Source organism: Lepidochelys kempii, chromosome 2 (assembly GCF_965140285.1).
Source record: "Lepidochelys kempii isolate rLepKem1 chromosome 2, rLepKem1.hap1, whole genome shotgun sequence".
Lineage (NCBI taxonomy): Eukaryota > Metazoa > Chordata > Testudines > Cheloniidae > Lepidochelys > Lepidochelys kempii.
This window is the reverse complement of record NC_136381.1, coordinates 135493269-135520031: the sequence shown is the minus strand read 5'-3', so window position 1 is coordinate 135520031 and position 26763 is coordinate 135493269. Positions and strand designations below refer to the sequence as shown.

The 26763-nt window shown below is 42.6% G+C and overlaps 1 protein-coding gene across 2 annotated transcripts in view; it reads left to right on the top strand.

The window, feature by feature from the left end:
* The window catches only part of FBXL7 (F-box and leucine rich repeat protein 7), a 332061-nt gene that overhangs the window by 52807 nt on the left and 252491 nt on the right, over positions 1–26763 (top strand). For both annotated transcript variants that reach the window (XR_012157376.2, XM_073332294.2), the window contains exon 2: positions 19379–19468. Coding sequence is in view for 1 of the 2 variants with exons in the window: in XM_073332294.2 (XP_073188395.1) it covers positions 19379–19468 (90 nt within the window). In the remaining variant the exon portion in view is untranslated. The remainder of the gene's footprint in view (positions 1–19378; positions 19469–26763) is intronic.

Below are 26763 nucleotides of genomic sequence, written 5' to 3'. Positions count from 1 at the left end.
TTCTAACTTAATTTAGAGTATGTACCTCTGACTACATCATGTGGTCCTTTGGTAATAGAAAAGCCATTAGAATTTGTAAGTAACTACTGAACTCTTCTGTTTCCTTGAAAATAAAACAAAACTCGAAGAACTTTCAATTTATAAAACTTCTGTAGTAATTTTTCTTCATGTCCTCTAAAGCTGGATAGCTAATGATAAAGTTTGGTAAGGTTTTAAGTTTTACTTTCCTTAATCTGAGAGCAGTATATTGTAAAACAAGCATTAGGTAAGTATAGAGATTTGCTATTCTGTTCCCACTTAGCTGAATATTGGTGAACTGTTTGTTTAATCTGTAAAATCTTAATTGGAAATATTAAATTAGGGTCACTGTTGAGAGGATTTTCCAGTGCAGATTTAAGAATAGAAATAAGTGATTACAGATGAGGATTAATTTGTTTCTGAAACAACCAAATAGCAGTGAGCTCAAAAGCTTATTCTGGAATAGGTACGTGGAAGAGGAACTCGTAGTCAGCCTGGCCATCAAACTGGTCTCTGAATAAAGATACATTGTATATCATTTGTTGTTGTCACCCATTTGGTTTTGGAGTTTAATATATTTATTTGATGGGTTCGCTGAGAATGGAGCCTTGTATTTAGGAGATGTATCAACTAGTGCTTCTTGCTATCGCATCCTAGCATCAGCCAACTCTAACTTACTGCTGACATTTTACTCAAAGACTAGTGTTAGTAATGCCAGCAACAATTTGATGGCCTTCCTCGTTGGATATACATGTTCACTAAATTCTAAAGTTCCCTAAAGCCAAATGTCACGTAACATCAAGTGTGTATTAAAACTGTAGGTCCAGTCATGTAACCATCATCCTAGTATAACTTTGTTATTCAGATATCTTTCACAAATACTTATCAGTTGCTATTGCTAAATTCCTATTTAGGCTTCAGAGTAGCAGCCGTGTTAGTCTGTATCCGCAAAAAGAACAGGAGTACTTGTGGCACCTTAGAGACTAACCAATTTATTTGAGCATAAGCTTTTGTGGGCTACAGCCCACTTCATCAGATGCATGCAGTGGAAAATATAGTAGGAAGATTTTATATACACAGACAACATGAAACAGTGGTCGTCAGCATACACACTATAACGAAAGTGATCAGTTAAGGTGAGCTATTACCAGCAGGAGAGAAAAAAGCCTTTTGTAGTGATGATCAAGATGGGCCATTTCCAGCAGTTGACAAGAATGTGTGAGGAACAGTGGAGGGGGCGGGGGGGGGGGAAATAAACATGGGGAAATAGTTTTACTTTGTGTAATGACACATCCGCTCCCTGTCTTTATTCAAGCCTAATTTAATGGTGTCCAGTTTGCAAATGAATTCCAGTTCAGCAGTCTCTCGTTGGAGTCTGTTTTTGAAGTTTTTTTGTTGTAATATTGTGACTTCTAGTTCTGCAAATGAGTGACCAGAGAGATTGAAGTGTTCTCTGACTGGTTTTTGAATGTTATAATTCTTGACTTGTGATTTGTCCATTTATTCAATAGCAACACTGTCCGGTTTGGCCAATGTACGTGGCAGAGGGGCATTGCTGGCACATGATGGCATATGTCACCATTGGTAGATGTGCAGGTGAACGAGCCTCTGACAGTGTGGCTGATGTGATTAGGCCCTATGATGGTGTCCCCTGAATAGATATGTGGACACAGTTGGCAACAGGCTTTGTTGCAAGGATAGGTTCCTGGGTTCATGTTTTTGTTGTGTGGTTGCTGGTGAGTATTTGCTTCAGGTTGGGGGGCTGTCTGTAAGCAGGGACTGGCCTGTCTCCCAAGATCTGTGAGAGTGATGAGTCGTCCTTCAGGATAGGTTGTAGATCCTTGATGTGCTGGAGAGGTTTTTGTTGGGGGCTGACGGTGACAGCTAGTGGCGTTCTGTTACATTTTGTTGGGCCTGTCCTGTAGTAAGTGACTTCTGGTTACTCTTCTGGCTCTGTCAGTCTGTTTCTTCACTTCAGCAGGTGGGTATTGTAGTTGTAAGAACACTTTGTAGAGATCTTGTAGGAGTTTGTCCGAGGGGTTGGAGCAAATGCGGTTGTATCTTAGAGTTTGGCTGTAGACAATGGATCGTGTGGTGTGGTCTGGATGAAAGTTGGAGGCAAGTAGGTAAGTATAGCCGTCATTAGGTTTCTGGTATAGGATGGTGGTTATGTGACAATCGCTTATTAGCACTGTAGTGTCCAGGAAGTGGATGTCTTATGTGGACTGGTTGATGGGATGGAAATTGTTGAAATCATGGTGGAATTACTGAAGGGCTTCTTTTCCATGGGTCCAGATGATGAAGATGTCATCAATGTAGCACAAGTAGAGTAGGGGCATTAGGGGACGAGAACTGAGGAAACGTTGTTCTAAGTCAGCCATAAAAATGTTGGCATACTGTGGGGCCTTCCAGGTACCCAAAGCAGTGCTGCTGATTTGAAGGTATACATTGTCCCCAAATGTGAAATAGTTATGGGTGAGGACAAAGTCACAAAGTTCAGCCAACAGGTTTGCCATGACATTATCAGGGATACTGTTCCTGACGGCTTGTAGTCCATCTTTGTGTGGAATGTTGGTGTAGAGGGCTTCTACATCCATAGTGGCTAGGATGGTGTTTTCAGGAAGATCACGATGGATTGTAGTTTCCTCAGGAAGTCAGTGGTGTATCAAAGATAGCTAGGAGTGCTGGTAGCATAGGGCCTGAGAGTCTATGTAACCAGACAATCCTGCTGTCAAGATGCCAATGCCTGAGATGATGGAGCATCCAGGATTTCCAGGTTTATGGATCTTGGGTAGCAGATAGAATACCCCTGCTCGGGGTTCTAGGGGTGTGTCTGTGCAGATTTGTTCTTGTGCTTTTTCAGGGAGTTTCTTGAGCGGATGGTGTAGTTTCTTTTGGTAACTCTCAGTGGGATCAGAGGGTAATGGCTTGTAGAAAGTGTTGTTGGAGAGCTGCCGAGCAGCTTCTTGTTCATATTCTGACCTATTCATGATGATGACGGCACCTCCTTTGTCAGCCTTTTTGATTATGATGTTAGAGTTGTTTCTTGTGGCACCTTAGAGACTAACCAATTTATTTGAGCATGAGCTTTCGTGAGCTACAGCTGTAAGCTCATGCTCAAATAAATTGGTTAGTCTCTAAGGTGCCACAAGAAACTTTTCTTTTTGCGAATACAGACTAACACGGCTGTTACTCTGAGAGTTGTTTCTGAGGTTGTGGATGGCATTGTGTTCTGCACAGCTGAGGTTATGGGGCAAGTGATGCTGCTTTTCCACAATTTCAGCCCGTGCACGTCGGCGGAAGCACTCTATGTAGAAGTCCGGTCTGCTGTCTCAACCTTCAGGAGGAGTTCACCCAGAATCCTTCTTTTTGTAGTGTTGGTAGGAAGGTCTCTGTAGGTTAGTATGCTGTTCAGAGGTGTGTTGGAAATATTCCTTGAGTTGGAGACGTTGAAAATAGGATTCTAGGTCACCACAGAACTGTATCATGTTTGTGGAGGTGAAGGGGCAGAAGGAGAGGCCCCAAGGTAGGACAGATTCTTCTGCTGGGCTAAGAGTATAGCTGGATAGATTAACAGTATTGCTGGGTGGCCCCTTGTGGCATGTAGTAGTTTAGAAATTTTAGTGTCCTTTTTGTTTTGTAGAGAAGCAAAGTGTGTGTTGTAAATGACAAATGTTTTTTTCCCCCTCTCCTGCTGGTAATAGCTCTACTTAAGTGATCACTCTCATTATAGTGTGTATGGTAACACTCATTGTTTCATGTTCTCTGTGTATATAAAATCTTCCTACTGTATTTTCCACTGCATGCATCTGATGAAATAGGCTGTAGCCGACGAAAGCTTACGCTCAAATAAATTTGTTAGTCTCTAAGGTGCCACAAGTACTCCTGTTCTTTTTGCCTAATTAGGCTGTTGTTCGAGAATAACAATCCATTGAGAGAAACTTAACAGCCCTGGAAAAAATTGCTGGGGCCATTTGGGAATATGAATCTATGTTAAGTCTCTCAGTACACTAATGAGCTGTTGCTTTATATTGTGTCTTTGTATGGTGGTTTTTAACATCTGTTTTACACACAAATGGACAGTGAAAGACTTACTACTTGTAGTATCAAGTAAAATTAATTCTATATTGATACATATAAGCAGTTTTACATGAATATCCATGGATCTTTTAAGAAAGGTGTAAAGCAGGGGTCTCAAACTCCCGGCCCGCAGGCCATCTGTGGCCCGAGAACCTCCCCAATGTGGCCCACAAGGCTCCCTGAATTTTGGGGCCGGGTCTCTCCCTTATCCCCACCAGCCACCCCTGGATACTCCCCCTACCCTGGTGTGTCCCCCAGGCGATTTACAATGGCCCAGGTCCTGCCCACCAGCAGCAGCACAGCGGAGCTGAGTGGCTTCTGCCTGCTCGCTCCATGGGTCTGCCGGCCACTCCCTGCGGTTGCGGGGTGGGTCAGGGCTGTGCCTCCGCGTGCTGCCCCCACCACGAGTGCCCCTGCAGCCAATGGGAAGATCTGGGGATGGTGCCTGGGGGAAGCAGTGCACGGAGGCCCCCCGCCCCGCCTTGGAGCCCCAGGTAAGTGCCGCACCCCCGACTCCCTCCCAGAGGCTGCACCCCCGACCCCTTCCTGCCCCCAGTCTCCCTCCCAGAGCTTGCAACCCCATCTCCTCCTTCTGCACCACCACCATCTGCCCCAGCCCAGAGCCTGCACCCAGCACCCCAACTCCCTTTCAGAGCCTTAGGCAGGTGTGGGGCAGGTTCTGGGCAGCATGAGTGACATTATTGGCCCACTGGGAAGATTTGAGGACTGGCACTGGCCCTAAGGTAAACTGAGTTTGAGACCCCTGGTATAAAGCAAACCTGTTTAACTGATTACCCTTTTCTCTAGCTAGGCAATGAAAACCCTTTTTCTTAAGGTTTTTTTGGATTTTCATTGCCTAGCTAGAGAAAAGAACTGCAGCTGAATTTAATTTAATAGATTTATTAACTATCCTTAATAGCAACTAAAAGTATAGGTTTCAGAGTAGCAGCCGTGTTAGTCTGTATTCGCAAAAAGAAAAGGAGTACTTGTGGCACCTTAGAGACTAACCAATTTATTTGAGCAGAAGCTTTCGTGAGCTACAGCATCCAATGAAGTGAGCTGTAGCTCATGAAAGCTTCTGCTCAAATAAATTGGTTAGTCTCTAAGGTGCCACAAGTACTCCTTTTCTTCCTAAGAGTATAGGATATAATAAGGCAAAAGTATTAGACTATGATTTTGCTAAGAAACTAGAAAATTGTTCAGTCCATCCAGGTCTTAAGAATCAAATAACACAGCCACAATAGAAAATGACACTGATATTTAGCCACCGTTATTCTGGGAAGATGACTTTGTTTAGATATTTTTAAGTCCCTCATAATAGGGCCTTGTTTGTGCCAGTTGGTTATCAATTCTGGTGATGTACTAACACAACAGCAAAAACAATCCAAAGCTAGAGTACCAGACAACTCAGTCTATTACTTACACACCAATTCACCAAGGTCGTCTTGCTAATGAATCTATCTATAGTAGTTAACGATTTAACTTACTTTCTTATGAATTATATTAGCCCTAGGATCTGATTAACGTTCCTAAATCTCTCTAAAACATTAACTCCTGTATTTATGATAAACTGTATAGACTGAGTGCAATTCAAGAGGCTTGTCCACTTGGTCTCACTTTTTATCTGTACATAGCTAGAATTTGGAAGGCAGTATGAAACCATTAACTATGGTAGACCCATGTACAGTGCTTCAGTCTACAACAGTAACTTTGTTCAGTTTCAAAGCTACTTCATGACAATCTGCATTGGAATTTATTACGTGACAAGGAGACACCTACTCTGACTATCTTTAAAGCACATACACAAGCATGTACACTTTTTCAGAGCGTACCAGGTTCCAGGAAGAAATCAACTGATTGATTTGGGTCATTACCCAAGAGCATGTCTCTCTGTGTAATCACCAGATCTTTGCTCAGCTGTCAGCTTTCAGCTCAGTTACTGTTCCCAGTAGGAGCTGATACTGCAAACATAGGAGGAGTGAAGGACGGACATGACTATAGTCATGGGTGTGCTGGTGGACAACCCAAATGGCTGGAAAATAGGAGACCATTAAATGTGTCTGTCTGAGATAGGCTCTGCCACATGAGCTCAGTTATGAACTGTCAAAGTTGATGTTGACTATGATTGTGTAAGCGACTGGGCTTTTTGAAAATTACTGAATTGAGGCAGAAAGTGCCAAAACACGATCAGTGAAAAGGGAAAATGAGCACCAATCCACCATCTCTTGACTTCCACAATCTCATGTATAAATTTAACTGGCTGCAAGTATAGTGCCACAATGTTGTATAATACTTATAGTTTAATAAGGTTTAAGTAGGAGAACACAAATAATTGGGATTTCTGGCTTTGCTTTAATAAGAGGCCTATTTATTAGTACGAGGACTAGTGTGAGGGACTGGATCTTAGTCATAGTAAGGCTGGGTTTTTAGATGAAATAATCCAGACCTGAGAGTGTAACCCCAGGTTATGATTTCTGCTTTCTCATTCTGCGTAATGAACAAGTGACTTCACAAGCACAAAAAAAGGAATACTTGTGTGGCACCTTAGAGACTAACAAATTTATTTGAGCATAAACTTTCGTGAGCTACAGCTCACTTCATCGGATGCATGCCTTTGAGAGTGTGCGGCACAAGCTGTCAACGTAGTCTGTGTGGTATGTAGATTATAATGGATTTTTTTACCTTCAGTCCTTTTGGTATGATGTCCATCTGTTTGCATTTGGAAAGGAAGATGATGTCTGTCTGTATCTGTATGAGTTTTTTCATGAAGTTGACCTTATTTTGGTCACAGAAAGGGACTAAATAAGGATATTCATTCAAGTAATTTACATAAAGGATGGGTATAAACATTTGGTTTAGTTCCCTAAACTTCGGGTTCTTATTGCTACTGAAATAGTGTCGTCTAATTTGTGGCCTTCTAAGGTGGTCCACTAACTTTTTGTACATCTTGGTTTCTTTCGATTCTTTAAAGTGTAAGTATGCTATGATGCCTTCTGAACTGAAATCATTTAGGGTATGTCTTCACTACCCCCCAGATCGGCGGGCAGCGATCTAGCCAGTGGGGATTGATTTATCGCGTTTAGTCTAAATGCAATAAAACTACCCACGAGTGCTATCCCTTAGATTCCTGTACTCCAGCGCTGCGAGAGGCGCAGGCAGAGTCGACGGGGAGCAGCAGCAGTCGACTCAACACTGAAAACACCATGGTAAGTCAATCTAAGTACGTCGATTTCAGCTAGCTATATTATTCACACAGCTGAAGTTGCATAATTTAGATAGATTTTCTCCCTCTCCTCTCCCCCGCCAGTGTAGACCAGGGCTTAGTCTTTGGGTATGTCTACACTACGGAATTAGGTTGAATTTATGGAAATCGGTTTTGTAGAAAGCGTTTTTATACAGTAGATTGTGTGTGTCCCCACACAAATGCTCTAAATGCATGTAGTCAGTGGAGTGTGTCCACAGTACCGAGGCAACCGTCGACTTCCGGAGCATTGCACAGTGGGTAGCTATCCCACAGTTCCCGCAGTCTCTGCCGCTCATTTGAATTCTGGGTAGAAATCCCAATGCCTGAAGGGGCTAAAACACTGTCGCGGGTGGTTCTGAGTACATATAGTCAGGCCCCCCTTCCCTCTGTCCTTCCGTGAAAGCAAGGGCAGACAATCGTTTTGTGCCTTTTTTTTCTTGTTACCTGTGCAGATTCCATACCATGGCAAGCATGGAGCCCGCTCAGCTAACCATCACTGTATGTCTCCTGGGTGCTGGCAGATACGGTACTGCATTGCTACACAGCAGCAGTTGATTGCCTTTTGGCAGCAGACAGTGCAGTATGACTGGTAGCCGTGGTCGACGTAGTCCAGGGTGCTCTTTTAACTGACCTCAGTGAGGTCGGGGTGCCTGGGCAAACATGGGAGTGACTCAGCCAGGTCATTTCCCTTTTAAGTTTTGTCTCATGACGATTGAATCCTACCGACAGTGCACTGTCTTTTAATCAGCAGCCAGCAGAAGACGATGGCCAGTAGTCATACTGCACCATTTTCTGCTGAGCACCCAGGAGATGACGATGGCTAGTGGTCTTACTGCACAGTCTGCTGCCAGCAAGATGTATAAAGATAAATGAAGTGGCTCAAAACAAGAAATAGACCAGATTTGTTTTGTATTCATTTCCTCCTCCCTCCCTCCATGAAATCAATGGCCTGCTAAACCCAGTTTTGAGTTCTATCCTTGAGGGGGCCATTCCGTTTCTTGCAAAGCCACCCCCTTTGTTGATTTTAATTCCCTGTAAGCCAACCCTGTAAGCCATGTCGTCAGTCGCCCCTCCCTCCATCAGGGCAACGGCAGACAATCGTTCTGCGCGTTTTTTCTGTGCAGACGCCATACCACGGCAAGCATGGAGCCTGCTCAGATCACTTTGGCAATTAGGAGCACATTAAACACCACACGCATTATCCAGCAGTATGTACAGCACCAGAACCTGGCAAAGCGAAACTGGGCAAGTAGGTGACGTCAGCGCGGTGACAAAAGTGATGAGGACATGGACACAGACTTCTCTCAAAGCATGGGCCCTGGCAATGTGAGCATCATGGTGCTAATGGGGAAGGTTCATGCGGTGGAACGCCGATTCTGGGCTCGGGAAACCAGCACAGACTGGTGGGACCGCATAGTGTTGCAGGTCAGGGACGATTCCCAGTGGCTGCGAAACTTTCGCATGCGTAAGGGCACTTTCATGGAACTTTGACTTGCTTTCCCCTGCCCTGAAACGCATGAATACCAAGATGAGAGCAGCCCTCACAGTTGAGAAGCGAGTGGCAATAGCCCTGTAGAAGCTTGCAACGCCAGACAGCTACCGGTCAGTTGGGAATCAATTTGGAGTGGGCAAATCTGTTGTGGGGGCTGCTGTGATGCAAGTAGCCAACACAACCAAAGATCTGCTGATATCTAGGGTAGTGACCCTGGGTAATCTGCAAGTCCCAGGGAATCCCATTGCAGCAAAGCCATCCACTAACTGTGGTGGGGCCATAGACGGAACCCATATCCCTATCTTGGCCCCAGAGCACCAAGCCGACGAGTACATAAACCGCAAGGGGTACTTTTCAGTAGTGCTGCAAGCACTGGTGGATCACAAGGGACGTTCCACCAACATCAAGGTGGGATGGCCAGGAGAGGTACATGATGCTCACATCTTCAGGAACTCTGGTCTGTTTCAAAAGCTGCAGGAAGGGACTTTATTCCCAGACCAAAAGATAACTGTTGGGGATGTTGAAATGCCTATAGTTATCCTTGGGGACCCAGCCTACCCCTTAATGCCATGGCTCATGAAGCCATACGCAGGCAGCCTGGACAGTAGTCAGGAGCTGTTCAACTACAGGCTGAGCAAGTGCAGAATGATGGTAGAATGTGCATTTGAACGTTTAAAAGCGTGCTGGCGCAGTTTACTGACTCGGTTAGACGTCAGAGAAACCAATATTCCCACTGTTGTTACTGCTTGCTGTGTGCTCCACAATCTCTTACAGTAAAGGGGAATAAGTTTATGGCGGTGTGGGAGGTTGAGGCAAATCACCTGGCCACTGGTTACGCACAGCCAGACACCAGGGTGGTTAGAAGAGCACAGGAGGGCGTGGTGCGCATCAGAGAAGCTTTGAAAACCAGTTTCATGACTGGCCAGGCTACAGTGTGAAAGTTCTCTTTGTTTCTCCTTGATGAAACCCCCCACCCCTTGGTTCACTCTACTTCCCTATAAGCTAACCACCCTCCCCCACTCCCTTCGATCACCGCTTGCAGAGGCAATAGTCATTGTTGCTTCATATTCATGCATTCTTTATTAATTTATCATACAAATAGGGGGATGACTACCAAGGTAGCCCAGGAGGGGTGGAGGAGGAGAGAAGCACCGGGAGGGATGGTGGAGGAGGGAAGGACAAGGCCACACAGCACTTTAAAAGTTTAAAACTTATTGAATGCCAGCCTTCTGTGTTTTTGGGCAATCCTCTGTGGTGGAGTGGCTAGTTGGCCGGAGGCCCCCACACCGTGTTCTTGGGCGTCTGGGTGAGGAGGCTATGGAACTTGGGGAGGAGGGCGGTTGGTTACACAGGGGCTGTAGCGGCGGTCTGTGCTCCTGCTGCCTTTCCTGCAGCTCAACCATACACTGGAGCATACTGGTTTGGTCCTCCAGCAGCCTCAGCATTGAGTCCTGCCTCCTCTCATCACACTGCTGCCACCTTTCAGCTTCAGCCCTCTCTTCAGCCTGCCACCGTTCCTCCCGGACATTTTGTGCTTTCCTGCACTCTGACATTGTCTGCCTCTGCGCATTTGTCTGTGCTCTGTCAGTGTGGGAGGACAGCATGAGGTCAGAGAACATTTCATCGAGTACATTTTTTTCGCCTTCCGAGCTTTGCTAGCCTCTGGGAAGGAGAAGATCCTGTGATTCTTGAAACACATGCAGCTGGTGGAGGAAAAAAGAGGGACAGTGGTATTTAAAAAGACACATTTTATAGAACAATGGGTACCCTTTCACAGTAAACCTTGCTGTTAACATTACATACATAGCACATGTGCTTTTGTTACAAGGTCGCATTTTGCCTCCCCCCAGCGCATGGCTAGCCCCTCCCCCTTCCCCGTGGCTAACAGCAGGGAACATTTCTGTTCAGCCACAGGCAAACAGCCCAGCAAGAACGGGCACCTCTGAATGTCCCTTTAAGAAAAGCACCCTATTTCAACCAGGTGACCATGAATGATATCACTCTCTTGAGGATAACGGAGAGATAAAGAACGGATGTTGTTTGAACGCCAGCAAACATACACTGCAATGCTTTGTTGTTCAATGATTCCTGAATACATGCTACTGGCCTGGAGTGGTGGAGTGTCCTACCATGGTGGATAAAATAAGTTTGCCCTCCCCAAAGCCTTTGCAAAAGGTTTCTGGGAGTACATCCAGGAGAGCCGCAAATGCCAGGGCAAATTAATCATTAAACATGCTTGCTTTTAAACCATGTATAGTATTTTAAAAGGTACACTCACTGGAGGTTTCTTCTCTACCTGGCGGGTCTGGGAGGCAGCCTTGGGTGGATTCGGGGGGTACTGGTTCCAGGTCCAGGGTGAGAAACCGTTCCTGGCTGTTGGGAAAACTGGTTTCTCCGCTTGCTTGCTGTAAGCTATCTACATCCTCATCTTCCTCATCCCCAAAACCTGCTTCCGTGTTGCCGCCTCCTCCATTGGAGGAGTCAGACAACATGGCTGGGGTCATGGTGGCTGAACCCCCTAAAATGGTGAGCAGCTCATCATAGAAGCAGCATGTTTTGGGCTCTGACCCGGAGAGGCCGTTCGCCTCTCTGGTTTTCTGGTAGGCTTGCCTCAGTTCCTTTAAGTTTCACGCGGCACTGCTTCGGGTTCCTGTTATGGCCTCTGTCCTTCATGCCCTGGGAGATTTTGACAAATGTTTTTTGGCATTTCGAAAACTGGAACGTAGTTCTGATAGCACAGATTCTTCTTCCCATACAGCGATCAGATCCCGTACCTCCCGTTCGGTCCATGCTGGAGCTCTATTGCGATTCTGGGACTCCATCATGGTCACCTCATTTGATGAGCTCTGCCTGGTCACCTGCAGCTTGCCACGCTGGCCAAACAGGAAATTGAAATTCAAAAGTTCGCGGGACTTTTCCTGTCTACCTGGCCAGTGCATCTGAGTTGAAAGTGCTGTCCAGAGCGGTCACAATGGAGCACTCTGGGATAGCTCACGGAGGCCAATACTGTCTAATTGTGTCCACAGTACCCCAAATTAGACCCGGCAAGGCTGATTTCAGCGCTAATCCCCTTGTCGGGGGTGGAGTAAGGAAATAGATTTTAAGAGCCCTTTAAGTCCAAAAAAAAAGGGGGGGGGGGAGCTTCGCTGTGTGGACGGGTGCAGGGTTAAATCAATTTAACTCTGCTAAATTCGACCTCAACTCCTAGTGTAGACCAGGGCTAAGTTGTTTAGGTACAATGAGTATACTCCTTTAGGGTCTAACTAAAGCATTTGTTTGGATCTGTTGTGAATTGTGCCAATACCACAAACAAATAGAATCTTCTGTGTAGCCAAATTTGGGAAGAATTTATGGCAATCAATAAATATTATGAGGATGTGGGTTCAATCAATAAACATTGAAAGCGGGATAAAAAAATTAAAGCTTCCTTATTTATAAAGGATACAGAAGGGACATGTGCATGTTACAAAGGAACAAATGAAAGCTCTCTTGAAATATTACTTAAACTGAACTTCTGTTGATTTTTTTTATATGGTAGAATTGTAGGATGAATATGTAAATATTACTCTTTAATTCAGGTATGTTCAAGATAGGTCAGATAGTTCAAGAAAAGGATTATAGGGCACCTCCTTTATTAAGTAGAATTCTACTAAGCAATAGTTAGGGAATGTAACCCAGCCAAATCTGCATTCATGCCAAGGAGATTATGTACTCCAAAGTGGTTTTTGTTTTTTGCTATTAGAAAAAGATAGTCAATGGTGTGTTGTCCAGCACCAGTTTTACTGTACTTATTCATTTATTCAAAGTACATCTTCTATAGAAATAGAAGCCAGATATTCCTTCAAGCCCAGCTACTACAGTGGGTTGTCAGTTACTGTAAAGAAACTTATAAAAATAACAACACTTCTAAAAGTAAAGCACCCATGTAGGGCAGCGCTCTGTGCAAGAAGATATCCGAGGGGTTTTAAAGATTGAGACTGATCAGTGTAATGTGTATCATTAGAAATTACAGGTAGAAAAGACATTTGTATCTGATCTATATACATGCTTTAAAAAACATATTTTGAAGTGTTAAGAGGAAAAATTAAGCTGCATTTGGGGAAAGATCAATGAATGTATGTTGATCTAGGAGAAAGGGAAAGAGTGGTATTTACAGGTAAGCATCATCGTTCATATCTATTAGGTATATTGGATGAGAAAAATTCAAATTTATAGTAAAGATATAGATAACAGTTCCTCGTTTGCAGTGTTATAAATCACATATTTTCCAGTGAGTCTAGATCCTATGATCTGGACTCTAATTACCAGTAGAGCTTGGCAATTTTTTTTGATGTTTTTTCAGTGGAAAGTGCATTTTTTGGGGGGGTTAGGGGGTGTCTGAAACTGTTTGCCTAAAGTTCAATCCCCTTTTTGCCCACCTGCGTGGGAGGGGGAGGAGTGCTCCTGTGGAGGCTGCTGTTTCCCTTCACTTCTACCTGTGGTGCACATAACATACACCTGTCTCCATATTTTCCTGCACAACTTTGTAAAATAGGTTCTAATTTGTCCCATAGTAATCATAAAGCCTATTCTTATTGGCTTGAAAACATCAAACCGCTGATCACTTGTCATTCCAAAATGAGCCAGATATCCAGTCGTCTTCCTGTTTAACCCAACTCCTTTTTTTTGTTTAAAGTATCCTGTATTTTTGTTAAAATGTAGTACAAAGGTAGACCTTCAATATTTTCCCCTGGTGGATGATAATAGCACACCTTTCTCCAACCAAGAAGTGTGGAATTAGTGGTCTCCTGTTACTGGATAGATTTCCTCAACTTGCCATGCTCTTGTGCAGATTGCAGTCATGGTGTGCTTCCCCCTGTAAACCTGTGTAAGGGTCTGTAACAATCTGGTAGTGGGATATTTATGCTGAAATATCCAAAGGTTCCTCTTAATGCAATGCGTATTTTTAATTGAGAGAGGGATAGGGCATCATGTAAGAATCTGCTTTTGCCTGCTGTCTGTTTCATTGAAATTCTCTGTGGTTATAGACTCCTCCCAATGCTGCTTTTGAAATAATTTATTCCGGACTGTAGGACTTTTACTGTCTTTTTTGTTTGGTTTGGTTTCTGGTTTTTAAATTAATAGATACAATTTATGATTGTTGGCATGTGGTGGCTGCTGCTGCTCATTACGAGTCCAGGCTTATAAGCAGGGCCAGTTTTCTCGGAGGCAGAGTGAGACAGCTGCCTAAGGCACCAAAATATTAAGAGCAGCAAAATGTTTATTGGCTGTTTATTTGGGAGGGACAGAATTTTTCTTATTTGCTTAGAGAAGCAAAAACTCAAGCCAGCACTGCCTACAAGACACTGAATGGCAAAATTATTGGGGTGAGTGGAGAAGGGCAAATTTTTTCAGATTAATCGTGTATTTGCTGAAAACTGCAATTTCAGTTGCTGCAAAATGATTTGTAAATTAATGTCCTCATTCACTGAGCAGTTTGGACCAAAACATTTTTGATGGGGCTCTAAATTCAAAAGGAGACTCTGCTGCCATTCGCGAAGTGGAAGAGGCAGTGGTGGTTCCCTTCTACCCCAAATCCCAGGATTCTGGAACTCACTTGGGATGAGGGAGACCTGGGTTCAAATACCTGCTCTGGAGCAAGGACTTGAACCAGGTCTGCTACAGCCCTGGTGAGTTCTGTTAGCACTAGACTATTGGCTGTTCTGGAGTTGGGGCACCATCTTTTCTGTTGAAACTGTGTGCTGCTGTGGGAAATTATAAAATATTAACAGAACAATAATATGGCAAAATTGGTGTCTGGCTACAATCATTCTGTATAATTATTTTTTTTTCTTTTTTTTTTACCTGTTAAAATATTTGTTAAATTCCAATAGTGCAAGTAATTTACTGTTGTCAATGTTAAAAGTGCATTTAAAGTGGGTAGTATAGACTGGGATTTCAAGAACATTACGGAAACGTACTATCCTAAGTAAAAAGAAAAGGAGGACTTGTGGCACCTTAGAGACTAACACATTTATTTGAGCATAAGCTTTCATGAGCTACAGCTCACTTCATTGTGAGCTGTAGCTCATGAAAGCTTATGCTCAAATAAATGTGTTAGTCTCTAAGGTGCCACAAGTCCTCCTTTTCTTTTTGCGGATACAGACTAACACGGCTGCTACTCTGAAATCTATCCTAAGTAATACATCGCTATTACCTGCTCAGTTGTTCTGCTCCAGTGGCGTGCCTGTAGGGGGACAGAAGTCTTACTACTATTGACAACTAATGGAAAAACTCAGTTCTTTTGCTCCCACTACAAGACCTTGTGCTCCAACAATGCAAATGTCTATGTTGCACACATGCAGCTGGTAAGTGTGTCTTGTCCATGGTTTGTGTTACTGATTTCCTTTCCCTGTGAAAGAATTCACCACATTGGAAGAAATAGTTCCAAGGATTATTGTACTGTTAATCACAGCTTGCCATGCTAGCCTCTTAATCAGTTTAGTCTTACAGTTTCTATGTTGCAGCAGAATGTGACAATGTTCTATGGAAATGCTGCTCTCCTTTTAGAGGTGAGTTTTGTCCTTGCTAGTGAAATATCCCAAACCTTACAGTCTCTTTCTGAAGCTTGTGTTTAAAAATAAAATATAACCCTCACCCCCAAAACAAAACTTGGCAACCCTATACCTTCTGTACTCTGTGCACAACTTGATTTCTCCCACCACAAATCCTGACACCTAAGCTGGGAGGCCTATTAACTTGGGAGGGTCTTGTAAAGGACTGTGGGTTTCATACACTTCCATTCTTTCCTTGTCCCTGCATCCAAGCAGTTGAAGCGCTGTGCTAGCCAAGTTACTTTTGGTTAATATTCTTTTAAGTTTAAAGGCAACCACACTTGTTGGTGAGAATATGGGCTCTGATGAAAACTTTTGGTTACCTCCCCCCAACTAGCTCAAGTGTTTCTTTTTAATTCTGCCTAGCCCCTTAATATGCCCCCACTCCATAGCTCATCTCACATATCAGGGAATGTATCAACTTGAGCAATTTTATGGAGGAGACTGCTTCTCTGGGACTGACCTAAGGCATAAGTGGCAGAACCTGGTTTGAGAAGGCCCTTAGGTTTGCATATTCAACAGTCATTTCCCATTAAAAAAACGTTAAATTCTCATTTTGCTGTGGTACGTTTAAAAGAGCAGACCTCCTTACAGCCAAATGTTATGAAAACCAGGCATACTTTAATGCAGAACCCTAAGGAATGCTTGATTGAAATAACAGATCAGAAAAGTCTCTTGCTAACATTCCTATGATTATAGGTTTACTCAAGTGACAAAAACATGGTGTCAGCTAGTTTTCTGCATATAATGTAACTTTATTAAAAAAAACCCCACCATAACTTTAAACAGCTTTGCTTAACATTCTTCTGCTGAAGGTAATTGTAATATACTTGGGCTATAGAACACTTCTTAAATGTAACTGTATTGTACAGCCTTCATTTCCTTAGAACTATCAAATGCATTGCTGATTGGTCGATCTTTGTTACTTACAGTTGTGGCTGTAGAAAAGTCATAACTTGTTCCTTGGCAATACTTAACAAGTGTGAGTACCAGTCTGTGCTTGCAGGAAAAGTCTTTGCTATAATGTAGATATCGTCTCGGGAAGGGTATGCTCGTCTAAACTGAATCAGGCCCCATAGTGCTAACTCAGTGGAGATTCAGTTCTGCTTTTCTTTGTGTGTCAACCTTGCTATTAAATTTGGTTTGTTCTTTTAAGTAACCGCCCTATTCCACACTGTCCATTTAAAAACCCTCCCCTTTTATCTTCCTTCACTCTCTAATCTTATCTCCTCTTATAAGCCTAGATGTTTCCTATTACATTTCTTTCTCCTACTTTTGGGTCCTCGGACAAAAAACAAGGTAAGAACACTAGGATTGACACCCATCTGGTTTTTGGCTTCTGTGTCTGGGTGCCATTTAGGGTTGCCAAGTGCCCAGTCTTCAACTGGAAAGTCTGGTCAAAAAGGGGACCTTGCAACCCTAAATGGCACCTGAACCAAAACCGCGGTTACCATGGGGTGGGGAGAGGGACAGGATCGTTAACCTGCACCAGCCCCTGCTCAGCTGGGGCCGTCTCCTACCTGCAGGCAGACTCCTGGGGACGATCCAGCAAGCGACGGGGATGAGGGGGTCAGGGCTGGGGGAAGAGGCGGAATGGGGGTGGGGCCTCGTGGGTGTCATTACCAGGAGTTATAAAGGTGTCAACCCGAAACAGCACTCAATCTTTTATGTTCTAGCTCTCGAGTTTTGTCCTATGTTAATTTTTCCTCCCCACCCTAGCTTCTTTCTTTGTTTTTACTTTATATCAGAATACAGCATAACTGTGCAGATGGACCCAAGAGTGTTGGTGTAGTGCAGTGACTTTCAACTTTTTTTTTCCCATATGAGGACCCCTAAAAATTTCAAATGAAGGTGTGGACCCCTTTGGAAGTCTTAGACATAGTTTTCAGACCTCCAGGGGTCCATGGACCACAGGTTGAAAACCATTGGTGTAATGGAATGTGGCAAGAGATATGAACAAAGCTGATGCAAAGTAGCATTGCATTGTCCTGGCTTGTAGTAAAAAACAGGAGAAAGCAACAATAAATGGTGCTTAGTTCCAGAATGCTGTGTCACTTCAAGCAATGTGTTAAGGTGAAAGGAAACAGAAACTGATTTATTTTCCTGTTTAGGTGATATGATCCATTGACTTGAGTTTTTTGAATTACTGTGAGCCATGTGAAAAAGAAATACAGTAACTATTTTGAGGAGTTTGTCTGCCAACATAACCCTTTTATTTGTAGGTGTTTGGGAAATTGTTTTCTGTTGGTTTACAGTCCATTGATTGCTGTAATCATAAGGCTGCCAGGTACAATAGTTGCCATCAAAATGTCAGTCTTTGGCAACAGTTTTCTCAGAGTGCTATCGGAGATACCACAGCTTCACCCTCTGGTGTACAGACCATTGGTTAACAGATGATATTGCTGTTTGGTAAATGTTAAGCCAGTAACAATAAACTGTCACCTACACTCTTTACCTTGTATGTTGTTCAACACTAAAGAAATATTTAACAGCTGTGGTTTTAGTGGACATGGAGGGTGAACATATAAATCTTCGGAACAGATCAAGCCTGGGATGCTGGCAAAGTGCCTTAATCCTGCTCTGGAGGGACCATGCCTCTGGCTGAAGATCGTTCAGTGTCCATGTGAATTGATTGTTGAGGCTGCCAACAATGTTTCCAAAGTTAAGTCGTCTGTCTGTCTAGGTGTTTATATGGCTTCACATAACCATAGTATCTACACACCTCACAATTAATGCATTTTATTCTCTCCGACCCCTGTAAGATAGGTAAGACTCTGACAAACAAGGAACAGACAATGTTTGCCATAGGCATCACTTACACTACATTAATATGTATTAAGCACACAGTATGGATATTATATGTATGAATGTTGAGCAGTTATGCCAGCTAAATTGTATTGTTTTCCCCACAATTCTGTTCGCTCTTGTTCACTGCTATATCCCACAATATCTTGGAACAGGACAACTCAGCATTTGGCCTAAGTGGATAGTAAACAGATCAAAGGCAAAATACATTAATATTCTGCAAAGATAGCTTCACAGAACAGGACCTGGAAGGCTAGTATGCAGAACCACACGTTAAAGTGCTGGTACAAACTGGGGGGTTGGATCTTATGTGATGTATGAAATGATTTCTAACTTGTAAGGAACCATCCTGCAAATACAAGTGGTCTTGGGAGGGTGGGTGTACCTTCTGTGTAAGGTAAATATGCTGAGAGATAAGAATTACTTCCTGGAGAAAAGGGTATGTGTATTTCCTTTTCATATTGTACTCTTTTTTTTTGTCTTTAGACCATAAATTTTAGTTAAGTTTGGTTATTGGGTCTCTTGAACATTTTTCATAACAAACCATAAGTTTAGTCAATCAGCTATGCAATTAAGCAACTTCCCAATCTGTGAAATGTGAATATAATAAAGGCATGTGCCCAATGTTGCATTGAAAGTCAGTGACAGAGCTGGGCATGGAACCCAGATCTTCTGAGTTTTAGTGCAAGGCCTTAAGTTCAACACCATGCGGACCCCCTCCCTGGTTATTGTGCTTTTAGTGATGATAGTCTGATACAGACCAGTCTGTTAGAAATTTTGATTTAATCCACATATTCACCAAGCAGGGTCAATACCTATTTTCCTTTACTTGGGCTACCTTTGCATTAGTAATATTTAGTGAAAATACAGTTCTTCTCTTGCAACTGCTAATTACAAATTAAAATTTTAAATTCATTATGGAGCTGTGAAAATCTGCAATGGGAGCCTCCCCAAAGCAGGTGAGACTTGCAACTCTAATTAAAAGGATGCTTATTCTGGAGGCTATAATGCATTTACCTCATGCCCCTTCCCAGTACAAACTGAACATCAGCCACTGAACTTGGCATTGTCCCAAGGTCTGATATTGAGGATTCTTCTCCTCTGCTGTTAATATTCACCCTGTTTCTCCCCCACGCTTTTTTGCAGGCAAAGGCAGCTCAAGCATCTCATCCGACGTGAGTTCAAGTACAGATCACACACCGACCAAAGCCCAAAAGAATGCGGCTACCAGTGAAGGTAAGCGCCTGGTGTTCATTAGTTAGGTTATCCCGCCCCATGCGTAATGTTGGCTATTTTCAGAAGATTAACTCCCTGTCCCCAAACCTACCCCACGGTTCCTTGGGAGCATTGTAAATTTAAAACGAAACTCCTCTTTCAGACATCTTCATTTGTACGATTTTAGCTTTAATTGTGCAAGGGTTTAAGTCCGTTCTGCAAAACATAAGTGTAAGGGAGTTGCTGAAAGGAATTTGTTCAAGACATTTATTACGGGAGATGGTTGTTGTGTATTAAGATAGATGTGATCAGACTTCAAGCTTATTTCCAAGGAAAATACTTCATGAAAACACAGTGGGTGGAGCTCTAAGTTAATTTTATTGCTCTACTATGAATGCCATGTGATGATAAATATTTAATGATGTGCTTGGAAGTTTGTGCCAAGGATTTAAAAGTAAATACAGTTATAGACAGAGAGAGTTGACCGTGATTTGGCCAGACTGATGTATTTCACCTGGAGTGATTAAGGTATTTGTCAACTTCAAGATATGGCCTTTTTTGGTGTCTTAGTGGGAGAGGGAAGATTTTATGTCTGTACGAACACCTTATCAAAATCCCTGGTTTATAAATGTATTTCAGGGAACTATAGTATGGGGAACCACCAATATTTCCTGCTGGGAATGCAAAGTTAATAAAATACATCTCGTAACTGGTGAGCATTCAAGGAAAAGCAGTGCTGGCTTCATATTTTGTTAAGACGCAAGAATATTGGCTCTAGACCTTACAGTAATGCTCTTGGTAGCTGATTAGGAACCACCAAACCCATCTGCCACGATTAATGATGCAGGCTAAAAAGTATCTGATCTTTGGACAGTATGTTTAGCTGATGACTCAGACATGAAGATGTCCACTTAATGGTATGTAATCTGGTTAACTAGTGAACAGATTATTCTAATTTCTTAATTTGTTATGGCAGGAAAAATTTAAGATGCAAGCAGTCATTACTCTCTACCTTCCTTCGTGTCTGACACACCTTAATGGTTTAAAAAAGCAAACAGACAAAAGTGTGGATTCAATAAAACAATGCTGTCTGGTTACAGCTATTTACCTTTAAACTCTAAGAACGGTAGAACCTCAGAGTTACGAACATCTCAGGAATGGAGGATGTTCGTAACTCTGAACAAAATGTTATGGTGGTTCTTTCAGAAGTTTAAAACTGAACGTTGACTTAATACAGCTTTGAAACTTTACTATGCAGAAGAAAAATGCTGCCTTTAGCCATCTTAATTTAAATGAAACAAGCACAGAAACAGTTCCCTTAGCCTGTCAAATCTTTTTTTTTAAACTTCCCCCCCTTTTTAAATAGTTTACATTTACACTTTACAGTACTGTATTTGCCATGTATGTATGTATTGTCTCTTCTGCTGCCTGACTGTGTACTTCCGGTTCCAAATGAGGCGTGTGATTGACTGGTCAGTTTGTAACTTATGTTCATAACTCTGAGGTTTTACTATACCCAAATGAGGAGAGTAAAGTAAAATCAATACATTTACTTAAGAGTGATTGAACCCCAAAATACAAATTACCGGAAATGGTCCCAAAACAAGAGCTGGGTGTAAACATTAGGAAATGTGGGGAAATTAAGTCAGGATCCAAATACTGCTTTAGGCCTATATCTAGTAACAATAGATTTTACCTCTCATGGTGGGTGGTAGCCTTTAAGGTTCCAGTTTCACCTTAGATAAATTTTGTCAAGAAAAATGCCTTGATGCAAAAATGAAGGTCTTGTCTACATCCAGGGAAATAAAGAAATTACTAATCAAAGCTGCAAACACTGAAGTGTTCAGTAATCAAAATGTCTTTAAGGATAACCAGGGGAACATCATATAATTTCAAAATAACTTTTAAAATTATTATGTGTAGCTAATGAATGATGTAAATTTTCTCATTGAAGTCTATCAGCTTTACACACCTTCAGTGTAATCCTTAAATAGCTGGTGGATTACTATGCTGGCCCTGAAGTTTTCAGCGTGATTGTATTAATCAAGAGCACAGCAGCAAGAGGAGTTACTGTGGCCCAGCAGAACTAAAATAGCGGACAAGTGAATTTCCTGAATTGTCATGAAGGTTTGGAAGGAGTCCAGGGTAATGGAGTCTCATAGGCTTTTTCTATATCTTGTTTTCTTATTTAAACTACCTCAAACTGTGTAAACCTATCTCTGATTGTGGGTGTTTCCCGACACGCAATGCACGCGGACACCTCTGCTTATTTTGTGTTTGTATGCCTGTGCTGCTTTCATCTCCCTGTATATCTTGTTCCCTCGTGATTGTCAGCCCACAAAATACCAGTGTTGTGCCCTGCTAAAGGACTCATCCTATACACCTCAAAACACTGAAATTGCCATTTCAGGTCTCAGGACCATTTAAAACTCTGTGCTGTTCAGTTGCATTCACCCTACAGAACAGAAGTAAGTCCCCACTGAGACTCAAGATGCGTCCTTCCTACGGGTTGAATGGAAACTTAAGGTTCTAGATTGTGAGAATGCTTTCAATTATTTCATTATTAATACCTAGTACAATAATGGCGAGGGACTAGCCAAGAATGGAGCCCCATTGTCCAGCACTGTACAAACAGTAGTAGTTGTGCCTTTTTATTGTTTACAAAGCATTTACTATTGTTAGTCAATTCATCTTTAGAATACTCTGTGCTTCAGTCTTCCATAGAATCAGTGTAGTAGTCCTAACCCACAACAGACTGTATTTTATACTTTACATGGCCCCCATCACCATAGTATTTGAGCTTCAAGTGATTTGCCAGCTCATGCAGTAAGTCTATGGCAGAGCTGGGAACTTCTAATTCTATCCTTTGCTCTTACTAGTAGGCACAGTTCACAGTACCATAAATAGTCCTATGAAAAGACTATGTGCATGTATGTATGGAGAGGAGGTTATGAAGGGATGCCAGCGGAATTGTTCCACTTGACCTCGAACAGTATGCAAAACGCTACACTAGATAACTGGATGACTGCTTTTTAAAAATACCATTGCATTTCTAGTGGCAGCTAAATTATATGCTCCCTGTAGAGTTAGGAAATAAGGAACTTAAGTATGTGAAGTTGCAGGCCTTCTATTCTTACCCTGCCTCCCAAACCGAATTCCAGCCTTGCAAACTGACCCTAATTCTTTCCAGTTGTGCTGTGCGTTCTCTTTCTCCCTCCTTTCCTTTGAGGCTGTTGGTACAAAGCTGTTGCTGAAGTTATAGCACTGAATATCCATGAAACAGCTAGGAAGAAAAATCTATGGGCCTGATTCACTGTTGCCCTACAACTTATGTAGTATTTCACACCAGAGCAATGTGAACACTTTACTTCCGCCTTGCAGTGGTGCAAATGACTACAGGCAGTTCAGGGCAATGGCAAGGCAACATCAAGAATAGCCTCAGAGCATGTCATCTTGCCATCAAATCAAATGGACAGTTCCACAAAACGGACATACTGTCTATATCTCATGTACTTCTTTAACATTGAAACCTGTTCTCTGTACAGATATTTAGTGCTATAATAGTAATTCCACCACAGCATGTGGACAGCAAATGGATAGCAGTTTCAAAATGAAGTCTTTCTTTTTTTCACCTTCATGAGATCTCCTCAAACCCCAGATGGAATGACACATGGCTTACAACAATGGAATTGCCATTGTTGTGAATGGGTGCTGACGGTGAGGCTTAAGATCATATACTGCATTCAAGATCTGGAAAAACTCTAACTAAATTGTGGCTTTTAAGCCACATCCCTGTGGTGGAGGATGGTGGCACAGCTGCACCATACCTGTAGGAGCTATGAGAGGTTTTGTGACCCAGTGAGACAAAATGCATGCCAACCTCCCAGGTGCATTGGGAAGATTGCTGCTGCTGATGCTCCACCACTCAAAGGGGTACAGCATACCTTAGTCTCCATAGCGGAGTAACTTTACTTGCTGAATCAAAGGGGAGGGATGCATGACCCTAGCTCTTTCCTGTTTCCTTTTCAGACTACTGCCAATACTAGTTAGTCCTAAATCTCTGAGCACAAGAGCTTATACTTAACCCACCCCTTGCATAAGGAGTATAAGGTGGGGAAAAATACCTGGGCCCTCTCTCTCTCCTAAACATTTTTGTGTAGGATTGGCACAGTATTGTTAATCCAGAAACAATAACTGTAGGCCATGAATACACACAGCTTAATGTAGCACAGTTCCTCTTGTTGGTATGCCACCATCCTCTAACTCTGCATGTATTGCATTTCCTTCCCTCCGTCCCAATACCAGAGGCTGGCTGAAATTTGTTCACCATTAACCAATTAAAGTTAAAGAAATTCAAGAACATGTTATATATCCCTACCCCTGGTTCTATTTTGGGAAGCAAAGGATGAAACTTTTTGTCATGGATTGTTTAAATGCTCTAAAACCCCACACTGTCAGTTTACTAGAGACAGTCTTGGCTGAACAATCATATCATTTAAAATTTGGCTCTTAATATGAGTCTCTTGTAATAATCTTGCACTGCTTGTTCCTGGCATCCAGCTGTAGTGTAGCTCTTGGGCAGCCTGTAGAAAATAGTTTTGCTTTTTGATTTTTCAGCCTGGATCAGTGTTGTTAACTTGACTCAGTTTCCAATGGGAGATGAATGCTGTTTGATCTGTGTGTATTTTGTAATAGTTACCTGGTAATGTGGAAGCAGCAGTGTTACTGGCAGTGTTATTTAGTCCTTCAACCATTCCTATTTATGAAAGTTCCAGCAAACACATCAATGGCTTATTTTTTCCAGGCCGGTAAAACCAATTTTGAAGTCCATGACTGCAAAGAAAAATATTCTCAGGGAAGGTTTAACCACTGAAATGCATTGCATCTGTGTCCTGTCCCAGGAACCAAACATCATGCTATAGCAGTGTGATTTTTTTTTTCTAATTTTTCTTAGAAGGACCAGTTGAGGTTGACTTCTAATTATAATTATTTTTGCAATATTCAGTTTCATTTGGCTTTACTATAGCTGATTTATACAAGAAATTTGGTAGAAGGGGAGATTTTTCTTTTGCGGTAACTTCTGAATTCCAGCCTGCATTTTTCTTAAGAATCCATATCCATGGTATTCTCCACAAATTACCTTCAGTGCAGTAGATGAAAATGATCATTCTGTTACAGAGAATATGTGCGTACAAAAGAGGACATGAAAAGAGCAGAGAGGATTTTCTAGAGTGCTACTTGCAATGCTAGGTTTCAGAGTAACAGCCGTGTTAGTCTGTATTCGCAAAAAGAAAAGGAGTACTTGTGGCACCTTAGAGACTAACCAATTTATTTGAGCATGAGCTTTCGTGAGCTACAGCTCACTTCATCGGATGCATACCGTGGAAACTGCAGCAGACTTTATATATACACAGAAAATATGAAACAATACCTCCTCCCACCCCACTGTCCTGCTGGTAATAGCTTATCTAAAGTGATCATCAAGTTGGGCCATTTCCAGCACAAATCCAGGTTTTCTCACCCCCCCACCCCCATACACACACAAACTCACTCTCCTGCTGGTAATAGCTCATCCAAAGTGACCACTCTCCCTACAATGTGCATGGTAATCAAGGTGGCCCATGTCCAGCACAAATCCAGGCTCTCTCACCCCCCCCCCTTTTTTTTTTCTCCCCGGGGACACACACACACACACACACACACACACAAACTCACTCTCCTGCTGGCAATAGCTCATCCAAACTGACCACTCTCCATGTTTTCCTACCCCCGCCCCCCAGACATTCTGGTTAAACTTGGAGAGTGGTCAGTTTGGATGAGCTATTGCCAGCAGGAGAGTGAGTTTGTGTGTGTATGGGGGTGGGGGGGTGAGAGAACCTGGATTTGTGCTGGAAATGGCCCAACTTGATGATCACTTTAGATAAGCTATTACCAGCAGGACAGTGGGGTGGGAGGAGGTATTGTTTCATATTCTCTGTGTGTATATAAAGTCTGCTGCAGTTTCCACGGTATGCATCCGATGAAGTGAGCTGTAGCTCACGAAAGCTCATGCTCAAATAAATTGGTTAGTCTCTAAGGTGCCACAAGTACTCCTTTTCTACTTGCAATGCTGTTTCACATGTGCTATGATTGAATTGCACACTGTTTCAATGTGAAAATATAATTGCTTCTGTAGCATCCATTCATACTTGTCACACCAAATAAGTGGCAGTTCTTTGAAAATGACGTCTGTACTGTGCATGCAGTGCTAGAGGGCTGTGGCTCTGGCAGTCACAATCTGACGAATACTTACAGCTGCCTTGTCTTTGGCAGTGTACAGCTTCTGGGTTCATCATCTGCCCTTAGCTGGCTAAACTGGATTGCACTTCTAGGAAGCATATCTTTGTCTGTGATGTGAAATATAACTTTTAAAGAGGAGCTTTTATAAGGTGTTTATAAAGGTGATATCCTTTATAATATTGTCATAAGGGTGTTATGCCAGGCACAATATCAGATGACTTCTTCATTTTGATGGAAAGTTTTAGGCATCTGGCTGAGATTCACCCAATAGTGTTGCTATCAAAGTCCTTACCTCCAGCTATCCCTTTTCCTGCTATCACAGAGAGTTAAACAGACCAGAAGACATATGTGTAAAAGTTGACATTGACTGTGATTAATCTTGCTTTGGAATTTGCTGTTGCCCTCTCCTAACATGTAGGTTCCTAGCCCCACAGAATTTGCAGCAGAAATGAGGGCTGTAGAATGGGCATTCCCCCCCTTTCAAACTAAGAGCTATAGTAGTTGACAATCAAGTCCTACAGTATGTGAAATATTGGGAGAGTCCTACTTGGTTGTGAGCTTTATGCATTCCTAAAGCTGTGTCAGCAAGACTGGTAGGGTATACCTACACTGTAATTAGACACCTGTGGCTGGCTCGTGCCAGCTGACTCAGGCTAAGGACCTCTGGCTAAGGGGCTGTTAAACTGTGGTATAGACACTCAGGCTGGAGCCTAGGCTCTGGGAACCTCCCACCTCGCAGAGTCCCAGAGCCCAGGTTACATCCCAAGCCTGGATGTCTACGCTGCAGTTAAACAGCCCCTTAGCCTGAGTTGCATTAGCTGGCACAGGCCAGCCATGGGTGTCTAACAGCAGTGTAGATATACCCTTAGTTTTTGTTCTGAATGTTGATAGGCAATGTTAGAAATGAGTGTTTGTCTGGATATGGAAAGGCATACAGGTATGTACTTTGGATAGCTTGTTTTTTGATTTTGGAAATGCTCGAGGTACTAAAGTTATCTATCCAATTCAAGCCCTTTTATAACCAAATGGTAATAAAA